We start from the raw sequence: 13,971 nt of genomic DNA on the forward strand, positions 1-13,971 counted from the left end.
AATAATCAAGGAGATACTGTGTAATCATTATTGTTTGTGGAGGCCTATGTTCGTTGATTTCGCGGGTCAGTTACATCTCCACGAACAATATCATTGTTAACGTATCAATTTATGAAATCTTGTTTATATACATGTTACACACGTTCCCACGAGCCAGCAATATTTTGATTACCCATAAACATTGACCCACAGGAATTAAAATGATTCCACAGTAACAATGTTTCATTTATGCTGTGCAAATCTGTTTGGGACAGATGACATTTGTCATGTCTTTCCATAAGTGCATATCAAAGAAAGTCTATATATGCAAACTATTTACGTGTAGACCTTTTAAAAGGCACTATGTTAAGAGTTACAAAATTTATTGATAAAATGCTTAAGGATATTTCTTACCAAGTGCTCGAATGTTTTAGAAACATTATAACGGTTTATTTGTGACCTTGTGATTGGGTACAATCTGCTTTCTGTGGAGTAGATTTTATCACGTTAAAAACAGAAGTGAAATCTACATTTTAGGCTTTACGGAATCACTAACATCTATTTTATATAAAAAGAGCTAATGATATGTAATCCTTTGGTCCAGAAGTGACGTAATGCAGCACACGGAGGTTTATTAATCATTAATGTCACAGTTTCTTCTTAAATGCAAATCATTAGAAGTAATGTTTCATTGTCTGAGATGTCAGCCATTAATAATATCTTTTTAAAAATGTAAACAAGAGAAGAGTTAATCTCTGACCTAAGGATTTTAGAACTATGCTATTAATGTTATGAATCCATCAACTCACGTTATGTCATAAGAACTGAATCCATAATGAATACAAGCATTACATTTGAATCATTTTCAGAATGAAAAATGAGCGACAAAAGAAAAAATTCATACTTTAATAGTCAATCTAAATAAGAATAACAAACACAGATTCATTAAATATATATCTTCTTTGGGTTTTTTTTCAGAACTTGTTTGACCATTGATGATATGTATGAGTCTATGAATAGGTTTCCTTTTAAAGCACAGAAAAAGTAAGCCAATCAGATGAGTGCATAAATCATTAAATCAAACTTTATTAATTAAAACAACTTGATCTAGTTTTAACATAAAGTCCCGATAGGTTAGCTTCCCTTCATCTTAGATACTCATCATCTTCAGTCAAGGCTGCCATTTCTCGCTTTAACAGCTGAAAAATGAAAAGAAGACCATTAAATTACTTAACTTTGTAATAATTAAGATCTTTGATTTAGTTGTTCAGTGTCCACAACCTGAATCAATGAAAGCAAATTTATTTTTACTAAAGCAACGATAATAAATGAAAAAGATCAGGCTTCCGGACAGTGATGGATCTCATAAATCTTTGATACAAAACCGATTGTGAATATGACAATATTTCATGCACCTCAAGAAACACAAGAGGAGGGATCAGGTGCTTAGGAGGAGAAAGCATCCCCTGTTTAACAGTCACACCGGCCTTGAGCCCTCCTTATTGATCAGGTAAAGAGAGCAATCCGTAGTCAAAACAATTGCCTAACAATAACTATCCAACATGTCAGTCGCAATACAACCCAAAAATAAGTTGTATTTTATAACGACCATAGAATTTGTGAAATCCTGACTTAAAACAATTTTGTTGAAAGCCCGTAGCAAAAATTTATTTATCAGTACCCTGTGTCTATCTCAAAAGTAAAAAAAATATTTTAATCGATTGAATTTCTGAAAATTAATTTATTCTACGCAGTTATTTATATCCTTAAAGATCTTTTTGAGAATGATATACCATTAGGTGATTGAAAAACCAACATTGTAATGTTTTGCAAAATTGTATCTATTTGGTTATAAATCTTCCTTCTGTATAGAATTGAATTGAGAACATTGTATGGAATTGATTGTAAAATGTGCAATATAAAGAAGCATATTGTGTCTTAATAACGTGTCACACAGCAACACTCTTTCTTTCATTGAAAGAAAAAAAGCACAAATCACTGACAAAAAAAAAAGAAGAACTTGAACGTTTGAATACGATTATCTACCACCAAGAAGAGGAAAAACTAAGATTCCTTGTATTTTGAAGTTAGTTGTAGTAATCTGGCTTCGGTGCCATCAAACTAAGACGAGCTCACTTTTGATATCAGTCTACTTTTACAAAAGTGGAATAGTGAGACTGAGATAAAAAGTGAGCATATCTAAGTTTTATGGCCCCAGAGCCTGGAACTTCTAATATGGGAGAAAAAAGTAACTTAATCGTAAGATATTTCTATTACTTTTAGAGTGCAAGATGTATTATCATCAGAATTGATTTAATCCATTTAAAAGATTCGCCTTTACTGATAACGTTTTTCTATTGGTGTAATATTAGTGAAAAATAAATCGTTTTTTCTGAATCCCCGATGACATGATACCTAATTATGGTGAGAAGGCCGTATGAAGATTGCATGGCTGCGCTGAGAATTAATAACCGCACTAAACACATCACAGAGGGGAAATCTCTCGTGAGAATTAACACAATTCAATATAACGGACAATAGATTGACTGAAAGCGTCTACTTGACATGTCGGGATCGTTATACAATAAAAATAAACAACGGTCCAATTGTATAAATGAAACGACGATATGAAATATTAAAAAGGCGTTGATTGCTTTTAGAATAGAATACCAACATAAAACTATCATAAACGGTTTATGCATATTATATAGAACTCTGCATTGTGACTCTATCATAGATTTAGATCTGTAGTTACATTAATATTCATTACATCTTTTTCAAAATCCCGGAGAAGGCAAGGGTGTAATCCAGTATGAAACCTTAAGCTTTGTATTTAATTGAAAGACCAAATCATTTTGTTTAAAACAAAGAGAAATGTAGAATACAATATATAATTACTGATTAGTTTTATTGTTAGGTAACCAGTTCAAAGAAATTTTGTACTAAAATGATGAACAGAATAAAATTCTTTCCCATATATAAATATCGATCCATCAGATCCATCAGATTTTTCAGTTCCCAAAAGAAATGAATCTCAAACTTTATATGAATTAAGAGGGGAACCCTTCACTATAATACAAGGAATATTACATATAACTCATATAAAATACGAAGATTGATCTAATCTTTAATGATTAAATATTATCAACAAGATTTGACATATTAGTACGCCTATCTATTTTAATTTTTGCCATAAGATTCCATTCGATGATGTAGAAAACTTTTTGAAATATTAAGATTATCACGACGTTAGGATTTGACTATCGCCGCACGGTATCAATGTTATCGAAGTCGCTATAACGGTACTTTTCACCAATCATTTTCAGTTCATCGGTATATTGTTTAAACCTTTCACATGCTTCTTTTTAATTATCTTTAAAGTCATTTTGCTATAAATTGTCTTGCTTTGAGTTGTAGTATTAACATTTTTTGGACTTTGTCCAAACGTTGTTTCTGAATTCATTCATTTTAGTGTAAATCTTATGTATCATCAGATTCAAAATAAGTGTTGAAGAGAATCGTCAAAACGACGTCGGTGTATTCTTGCCGTGCGACGGTAGATGAGACTCAAAGATGTGCTTTTTTTTATGAAGTACGGCATATATCTGATGAAATTTTAGGTCAGAAGTCAATTTAGATAGAGGTATTAGTATATGGAGTCTTGATGAAAACTCTCGGGTGTTAAAGATTTCATAACAGTTATATATGACACTGCTTTTGGATCAACCCTCGTAGATGTGTGTCATTAATGTCATTAGAGGTCGCACTTTATATCTAAACAAAACTAGAAAAAAAGGATAAATTGGAGGGTGGACATACACTTAACCCCGACACTAGCACTAGAGGTGATGAAATATCATACCTTCATTATTTTACCTTCGGGTTGAAGAAGAGGCCATGAGTAGTTTATTACAGTTTTATTGCTCTTGTTCGAGGTTCAACCATTACAAAGATGACATGATTTCTCCTCAGAGAGAAATTTAAGCAAAGCAAGTGTGTTAAGTACTCAGTAAAACCCGTCTAGACAAACTAACAGGATGAGCGTTCTGAAAAATATGTCAGCTCCGATTTAAGAGGAGAGAGAGAGAGAGACAGAGAGAGAGGAAGGGGCTACACGTTCAGCTGTTATTTAAATTTACTTCAACATCACTAAGATAGCCTATCCTTGACGATAAAGTCATGGAGATAACCTATCCGTAACGATAAAATCACTGAGATAACCAATCCGTAACGATAAAATCACTGAGATAACCTATCCATATCGATGAAATCACTGAGATAATCTATCATTGACGATAAAGTCACTGAAATAACCTATCTGTGACGATAGGGTCACTGAGATGACCTATCCGTAACGATAAAATGAAATAACCTATCCGTAACGAAAAAATCACTGAAATAACATATTTATGACGATGGTCAATGAACCTATCCGTGACGATAGGGTCACCGAGATAACCTATTTGTGACTATAAGGTCACTGATATAATCTATCCGTGACGATGGTCAATGAACCTATCTGTGACGATGAAGAATAATCAATTACAAACTACATGGTATTTACCTGCTCCTTTAAATACTCTCTGATTTCTTGTTCTTTAATGCTAGAATCATCTTTCTCTGTTAAATCGGAGTCCAATGGATAAAAGCTATCTAAATCGTTATAATATTTTTCTTCTGGTGGGAAAGAATTCAATCGTTTTAACAGAACACTTTTAAGCAGAGTCCGTCCCATATCGTCAGCTCTTTTGTCCACCGCCTGTCGCGAGGGGGACCACGATCTCTTTCCATTTCCTGTAGAAAGAAAATTCTGATTGTATTAAAAGTATACCATTGTTTGAATTCAATAAGTTTGTGTTTTTATGTTTTATTTTCCTTTGGTAAAATTAATTTCAGGCACGAAAGCATATTCAAATATACATGTTTTTATCAATGTACATATTAGTTAAAACAAAATTGTAACATAAAGTATCTCATGCAAAAATAATAAGTAGTTTTTAATAAGAACCATCCCTCAAAACTAAAAGTAAAGAAAAAGTAATAAATATCATTGCATATAATAAATTGTTAGTTTTTTTTATAGATCTAATCATTCAATTACCCCCCCCCCCCTCCCCCCAAATATCCTTCTTTGTTCATCTTCGCGAGGAAGAGCTATTGCACCATTATAATTTCCTGCAATGATAGTGTTCATATCTAAAACTTCGTTGTTTAGATTTAAATCTGAAGAAGCCATTCCTATACTGTGGGTAAAACTACGTAAAGTATTGTTGTATCGATAAGAATGTAACATTGATGCAAGAGCCATAGAAAAGTTGACTTTTACGCTTCTCAATCTTATATTTTTTCATTTAAATTGCAATTTCTTTAGATTAACATCATTCAGTGTTCCTCACAAATAAAGGAGAAGATATTCTTTGGATGTTAATATCTAGACATTAACCATAAAACGAGGAACTTCAATGTTGTTCAGTTTTGCAAAAAAGGAAAGCACGGAAATACGTACCTCCGAAGCACATGTGATTTGCCCAAGGCCCTTTGCATTTTGCTGCTGTAATAGGAAATGAGACCTCATTTAAGGACAAAATATAAAATATACATTGTTTCCATCTTTCTGGAAAAAAAAACATTAAAATCCCATCTTGTTCCATTTGTTTTCTTAAAGAATTTTAGGTTAGAATAATTTTCTCTGCTCTTAATTATTTTAAGATAAGTAATTATTTTAAGATTAGTGTGTTTATTGAGACAGGAAGGATGATTAAAAATCTAAATTCTTAATTCCTTCACAGGCACAGCTGCTTTGGAATTCCTTTAAGACTTGCAATGAAGAGAGAGACGGCCAATTACTTAAACATTCATCAGGAACACAATTATCTGTAGGGAACACGAAGTCTGTGAATATCTCAAACAAGCTTAGCTTTTCCCGCCCTTTTATTTTGATGAAGTGGGCTTGAACAAGCACTAGAGGGCATCAAATGAAATTCAGAATCAGCAAGTCATCAAACAAGAAAGATGATGTCGTATCTGACTTAATTGTCCGACAAAGTACGCCATTTATCTGTGGAAATTAAACACTCAAACAACAGGAAAACAATCAGAAAGTAGCAATATTACAGTGAGTGACCCAGCGTCCGTCACTTGAAGAATTTCCCTGAGGAAAATGAAATCTGTCATCTGAAAATCTGAGTTGTCCGTTAACAAGGGAACAGTTTGTCTTGTTGTCAACCTGTTTTTTAAGTCCTTATATATAAAAGACAGTCTTTACATCTGTGTGTTTAAATCAGTTTTTTTTCGACTTAATGTCTTAATGTGAAGATTGCAACCCCAAATTGAGGTACTATCAATGCTTACATTCAAGCACACAAAGCTACCCCCCCCCCCCTTTCCCTTGCAACTATCAATTGATCTGAATTTATATAATGTATTGTTCTGAAATACTTCTAACGGTAGAAACCTTGATACTTCCTTTAAACTATTTGTACTGACAGGAGCCATGAATTGGAAGGGCATTACAAAAGAAAAAAATCCACGTCCACAGTATAACCGCGAGGTCGTGGCGATAAAATGTAATCTTGGTCACGAAAGCCAAATCAATTTTAGATGTCAAAACGATATTTTTTTCCCACAGATTAAGATAAGTAGTTGTTCATAACAGGATGATATTATCATTAAAAAAATGCAACTAAAGAAAAAAAGTGCATATACCACCACTTTAGATAGCTCAGATCTTCTCTTAGACATGAAAATGCTAAAACGATATTGGTTGTTAACAAAATATTAAAATAACTACCATCAGTCACCTTGATGTTTATTAAGTAAATCAGTTTCCATTGATCTCTATTTGAGATGTCATAATTTAATTATGTTTGACTCGCTTTATTTTAAGCATGATGTGAATGCAAAAAAAAAAAATAAATAAAATAAAAAAAAAAAAAAAATAAAAACAAAACAAAACATGGAAAGGTAAGAAATATTATATTGCTTGTTTTCGTGTGGTCATGATTAATTGAAGTGGGCAACGAAATTTTATAATGTATATATTACTCAAATTCTTGCAAACTTTAGTATATTGTTTCTGAAGGGTTTTGAACAGACTTCCGAAGAAAATATCTTAAATTTATTAACTTGGTCTGATTAAAAAATGAGTTTAATTTCCAATTTAATTAGGAATTAACAGATGATGCATGCGTTTCTTTGGGTGTTAAATTTATTTTTCTCGTTTTATTTTCTTTGCATTTTAGATTCCTCTCACCATTCTTACAAGGATAATTCTATGGCCGTTTATCTGCATTTCTGTGGAGAGTTTCGCCCACACTAACAATTCAATTACAAATAACTACATATCATCAGCGTCAGTTCATCAAGTTTACTGATTCTACAAAACAAGATAATTACATTTTACAATATTTACTGCTAGTTTACAACTAAGTTTCAAATTAAGATGGTGATAACTTTTCTTTTTTTTCATTTGAGAAGAAAAATAGACCCCGATAGGATTTAAATTCAACAAAGTTAACGTAAATTCACGACGTAATGAGCTAAGCTCAACCACATCGTTGTGTTCTAAGGAGTTCTATGATTTATCCAATTATTGCATCTTGAGAAGAGGGATTAATTTGGAACACATAATTAGTATATTTACACAAAAGCTTTGTAAACTAAACAATGACCAGATCTGGCATTTAAAATTGCTCTTAGAGTTTCAGCTTGTGTATTTTCAACCCTATGTACAAATATCTGTATGTTTATTTGTCTTTAAAATTTTTAGCAATGTTGGTGTTTAAAAACTGGTCATTGACTAGATTCTGTTAAATAAATGTGTCTCATGGTTCGACGCAAGCTTGATGTACTTGCCAAAAAGCCAAATATAAATTTCAAAGCATCATTTCGACAGATTCAATAATACAGGATGAAAACGAGCACATGTCAATATTTGAGAAACAAAAGCATAGCGATTTTATTGAACGCAAGACTTTCCGTAAACATCTGGTTAAATTTGATACGATATCTTACACAAATATTTCCCCCACATCCAATAAATTCAAGAGCGATGAAGGTAAATCAAAGCGAACTGCACTCGTTCAATTGTTGTATTCCGAAAGATAGCAAGAGGGTAAGACAACTCGACAAATTGTCATGTTTACAGTAGCTATCGATGAATTTAACTAAAGCAGGCATACTGAGTCACAATTGATCAGTTGCTCATATTTACAAACGTATTCCCACAAATAGAAAATACTATAAAATAACTGTATTTTATCAAATATCTCTATTCCTGGTCCAGGATTAATTTGCAAAAAGGCTATAGCTTAAATCCAGAACAAAATTCCTGGATGTGCATGTATATTAAACTTATTTTTTTTATCCTTTTAGAAAATAGATGTGAATTAATTACTCACAAATAAATCCCTTTACATGTTACTATAAGCTTTCCAGAACTCTGTAAATCGCATCTTTTTTAGATGTACATACATTCTTAAATGTGCCAAAATATCTTTTCCAAAATAAATGTCAATTACACAGAGACCAGAAAATTTAAATACATATCAGACAGTGAATAAAAAGAAACCCTCATCAATGATTTTAATAGTAAAAATATCAGATGTGGATACTTAAAGAACTTCAAGGAACTTTAAGAAAATTTGAAATCCCAAACTTTTATCAAAATCAACAGCATCAAAACACATGATCTTTCAACACATTATACAACCATTCCTCACGATACATTAAAGACCACTCTTGGACATTATAGACAACTGCTTCTTCAAAATAAATGGAACTCGTAAAATTGCATACCTTATCATTGTTGGTCATCTTCAAACTTATGTTGTTAAAGAACACTCTGTTTCTACACAAAAGTACTCTGAGATTGTTATTAAAATGATGCTTGATTTTCTCATTGACAATATCCATGTGCTTTTCGACAATTTGTTGGAAAGTTGGAAATCCCATGGGTATTAATTGTGCCCCCTTATTAGCAGACCTGTTTTTGTATTCATAGGAAGCTGAATTTATTCGAAACCTTCTACATGAAAAGAAGACGTTTCTTGATGTGGTCTTCAGCCTTCAATTCGACATTTAGATGTATTGACGGCGTTTTATCAATTAACATTTTATTTTCATTCCAACGTTGATTTGAATCCCACTGAACTCAAACAAAAGACACCACAGAATCTGACACATCTTCTCATATTTTGATGTTTTACTAGAAAAAGACATTGATGGCAAACTGACAACTACACTGTATGATAAACGCAATGACTTAAACTTTTCTACATACAACTTTTGTCTCCCAATTGATTCAATACGCAAGAGCATGTTCTTTGTACGATTAATTTCTCAAATAAGGCAGGCTTTTGACAAATATATTTATGATAAAAGGATATCTACAATATGTTTAAAATCAATATTTTGCAAATTCTATGATTGATACAGTAACTTTGTTTGCAAATATAATCTGTCGTTGAGCCAAATGTTGACTGACATCTTTCATACAAATTGTTAGACCAGTATTTTCACACTGAATTGTTTACGCATATTTTCCGTTTACCCTATCAGGATAAAAAGCTAACGGACGGCGGAGGATGCTTACTCCTCCATGGCACCTGATCCCACCTCTGTTTTCAGAGGTTCGTGTCAGCTCTGTTCATAGTTTGTATTGGTAAAATGGACTATGGAGAATGATCACCGTTCATTATCTTTACATTTTATATTCTTATCCCCAAGAAAAAAAGGCTTACAAAGAGATAAGGACCGATTCTAAAAGGAAATAATGAAGCAAGGCTTAGGTTTAAAAATTACAGATGAAAATATTCTCAGGTCCTAGAAATAAAAATGAGAGAAACAGAAAAAAATGGAATGATTTTGCTCCCGTAGAAGAAAGTAAAGAAGAAATGTATGTAAAACCTTTTCTTGTAAGCATCCTTTTTATTGTTAAAATTCTGGAAAAAGAATATGCCTAAAAAGACGATCTGACTATATTCTAGAGGATAGAAGGGATTCAAGTCGATGTTTAAATAATTCTTGCTTCCCGGACAATAATGCAATTGTTACGCAATGACCCCAGACGTGAACAAAGAGAGTAAGAATCACCCGATAACTCTTATTATAAAAAGAAGGAAAAGACCTGTCATTTGTCATAGAAAGGAAAACATTCTCACCTACGAGACAGAAAGAACCAGGATATTTCCTTTAGCTCATTATAGAAATACGGTAAACTTGTTAGCTCCTGTACTTGGAAGAGATGGATCCTTTAACTCTAATGTTAGGATGAAGGAAAGAAAATTACATTTAGGTCTGAAGACTGGAACGAGGAAACATCTCTAACTCACGTAGAAAGATGTAACCATCAACTCTAATAACGGATGAAATATCTTTTATCTCTCATGTTAACAGAAGGAAATATCTTTCAGAGAAAAAAGATTCAATTGCTTCAGTTTCCGCAAGTCATAGACAAGAGAAAAGCAATGAAAAAGATGAAGATAATGAATGGAACAACATAATAGACAAGGAGGATTATTTAATGTTCGAACAGTCATTCTGAATATACTATGCCTTTAAGAAAAAATACAATTGGAATTCGTTCTACTTATATTCTTCTTTATTTCGGTCTTGTATTTTTAAAGACGTGTTAAACTTACAGGATTTGTGTTTTGATTCAAATATTGATATATATGAAAATTAAAAAAGTCTTCCTATAAAGATCTCAAACTGAAATGCTGATTCTACATAATGAGAAACAAAAATGTTCTTCAGGTTTTATTTTATTTTTAGTACATTTTTTTAGGAAAATTAAATAAAACACAATATTTGACATGTTATATGTATAATGCGATCTATGAGATGACTTGTTACATGGATTAATTTAATGCTCTCGATTCCCGTGTTGTGTGTCACATGAAGATTACTTTATACGTCACCGTATTGAACCTATTTTTTTTTTAATTTCTATAAGTTCATTATTATCAGTCTTTCTGAACATTCTTACACAACGTGATATAAGAAACATGTGGCACAGAAAGAACGGATTTCTATACATTTTGTTTCTTGTTATAAAAGCAGTTTAAAACCAATTCAATTTGATTGATAATTTGGGAAGATGAAATCAAATTTCACAGCATTCTCTAATGTTTTTTACTTGTTTGTTGAGCTTTACAAACAAGTTTTCCTGTTTTGGAGGTGTAAATTGGAATGTTGTATAAGCTCCATGAATCAATATACCCCGCTGACATCAGTCATTTCTTTCCTATAACTGATCGAGAAATGAAGATAATAAATATCACATTCTTTTTTAATTTTGTCACATGAGAAATTGATACGGTTTACCGAAGACCTGCATAAAAACAGAGATATCAAATCTCTATGCTAAATGGTTTTCATGCTTACTACAACTTATTAGATTTTATTAATCTTTTTACATGGACTGGTTTTCAGAAATGGTATTAACTGAAGCAACCATCTCATTAATATCGACATTAATTTTACAAAAATTTTTTTTACCTACAGACGTTATTTTTTGCAAGCAAAACAAACCAACAAATATAATTCATTTAAAATCACAAGGCAGATTGTAGGCAACGTAATTATGTAGTTATAATGTGTTCCAAATTATTCTCTCTTCTCAAGATGCAATAATTGGATATATCAAAAACAAAATTAGAACACATCAATGCGATCGTGAATGTACGTTAGTAGAATGATATCACCCATGATTAATTAAAAAAAATACAACGACTCTTTGCAGAGACCTATAAATCTTTTTCCCCTTAAATTTTGGAGGAAAAACATATCAACGAATAAACTAGAAAGGTAACTGCTTTTCAGTACAATCCTTAATTTCATTTTATGGTGCACGGACAAAAAATATTTGGAGGAGTAGCATCAAGACATGACGTTAAGAAAACGATCTAGACATCATGAAAAGCCTGATTAGCGATTACTTGGAGCTTTAAGCAATTGAATCTTCTCGGTCCGTCATTACACAAATAACTATGTTATAAGGCATCATTTACAGCAGCTTACAGATATTTCCTCCAAAAATTATCAAAATAATTTGCAATACATTTGAAGGATAGCATCCTGTTTGTGTTTTATCCTAAGGACATAACTACCAAAGATCTATGGAACATCAACCCAATAATATCTGCAATTGTTCTCAATTTAGAAAGCAAAGAATATCTTAAAGCATTATATCCAAACATGATATACTACCGAATAAAATAAAATTAAGTTTTCTTATTGAGTTACTGAAAACCCAGTTATGAATCATTCTTTTAAAGATTTATCCAATACAGATGCAAAGGTCACATTTAGAACTTGTCTGCAACTTTTAAATAAAAATATCAAGATTTAAAAAAAATACCGAGATAACTAATAAATAAATCCAATGAACTAAAGTTTTCTATTGAAATCTCAAGTAACCGGGAATAGACTCTGAAACAGAATCTCGTATCCTTGTTTAAGTAGTAAGTGTGAATTTCTGATCAGCAGATAGCGGAGAAATGAACAATCAAATATAAATCTCACTAAACAAATAGAATATACACTGATCTATATATCGACAAATAAAACTCTGCATTTTATATGGCAATTTTCCAGAATGTACAGCAGTGAGCATGAGTTTTGTATTTGTCATTCTGAGATTGCGTTATCGAACATTTTCCCTTCTCTCCAAAATTTTAGCGTTAAGATATTTTTTTAAAGCAATACAATTGTCTCATATTTTAAAGAGCTTTAAAAAAATCTTAAGGTAGGGAAGTGGGAAATGAAATTTGTTTAAGGAAAACTAACACACATGTAAATTTGTGTTTTATTGGTGTTCACGTGAAAGATTACTTTAATTTTACATGTACGGTGTGAAATCTGAATACATGCATATTTACCAAAAACAGCATGAAATATTTTTTCTTTTACAATTGTTATATCCTTAAATATGATGAAAATGATGAAAAAATCATAAAAATGATAGTCCTTTCATTTTTGCTCAATAAAATCTTGAAGATTTAAAAAATAAGAATTCCTTATACAGAGGTTCTTTAATAATAGAACCTAAAACAAATGATACATACCTGTTACAGAGGATAGCTGTACAGAGAAATAAACACATAAGGTTGCACTGACTAACACAAAGCTTGATGAATTTCGCATTTCCTGTCTAAAGGTCTCTACAGAAATCAGAATAAAGTCCACTACAATTATGATTGCACTATAAACCAATCAGATAGGCACTAAAATGTTCCTTGTTCAATGAAAAAATAATGTTCGTGAGCATTGATATTTTATCTTAAACTAAGAGAACGTTTTAAGTAGCTGTAGTTTTAGTATACAATGTCCGCCCCCGATAAGGAGTGCTGGTCCGCACGGATGCGCTTACTTGCTAGAGAAATTAAAAAATGGTCTTCCAATAGTAATCGCTACATGTAATTGGATAAATATTCCACCCCAAAACTGCTACGTCACCGAAGCGTCAGTCGAACAGGTGCGTGGCCTCGGTCTGATAAAACAGTTGAAGCCTGATGAGACTTTAATAGTTTATCAATACGAATTGATTGGATCTTTATGCATAAGTGATGTTTCAATGCAGTACTAAGTAGATGTTCCGTTATTGGTAACACGTGAAAGTGTAAAAAAGCGTGTCTGCTACAGGATATCTTATTCCTTTTATTTCTGGCTTTCTTGACAAAAGTACGACGTAAAATTGGTCTTTTTGGTTGGTGAAAGAAGCGATTGACGGAGTAACAGAGGCTTTTCGACAGTTATAAGACTTGAAACAGAACTAATTCAAAGTGACTTTCTGACAAGTATAGAAAGAAATATATAGCAAAGAAGTGACTTGGACGAGATAAAATGGAATTTCTTCCTCCAAGAAATATTTGACAAGTTCCAAGATTTGTTTCCTGGACATCTTTTGAAGATTAAAAACCCTTTCCCACCACCCCCACCTTTAAAAAGAATTCTGACTTAATTTTCTGGTAGGAAACATAATTTTGGTTT

General features: G+C 32.0%; 1 protein-coding gene across 1 annotated transcript; it reads right to left on the reverse strand.

The window, feature by feature from the left end:
* Positions 1 to 871: 871 nt before the first annotated feature.
* On the reverse strand, positions 872 to 13,567 carry LOC133176303 (uncharacterized). Its single transcript, XM_061311438.1, has 4 exons — positions 13,047 to 13,567; positions 5,486 to 5,530; positions 4,544 to 4,773; positions 872 to 1,178 (listed from the first exon to the last, which is right to left on the reverse strand). The coding sequence occupies exons 1-4, from the start codon at positions 13,123 to 13,125 to the stop codon at positions 1,125 to 1,127; spliced, it is 408 nt and encodes a 135-aa protein (XP_061167422.1). The 5' UTR covers positions 13,126 to 13,567; the 3' UTR covers positions 872 to 1,124.
* Between the last annotated feature and the right edge of the window lie 404 nt (positions 13,568 to 13,971).

This window comes from Saccostrea echinata, unplaced genomic scaffold (assembly GCF_033153115.1).
Source record: "Saccostrea echinata isolate AGI-Se365-2 ecotype Australia unplaced genomic scaffold, CSIRO_AGI_Sech_v1 ptg000073l, whole genome shotgun sequence".
Classification (NCBI taxonomy): Eukaryota; Metazoa; Mollusca; class Bivalvia; order Ostreida; family Ostreidae; genus Saccostrea; species Saccostrea echinata.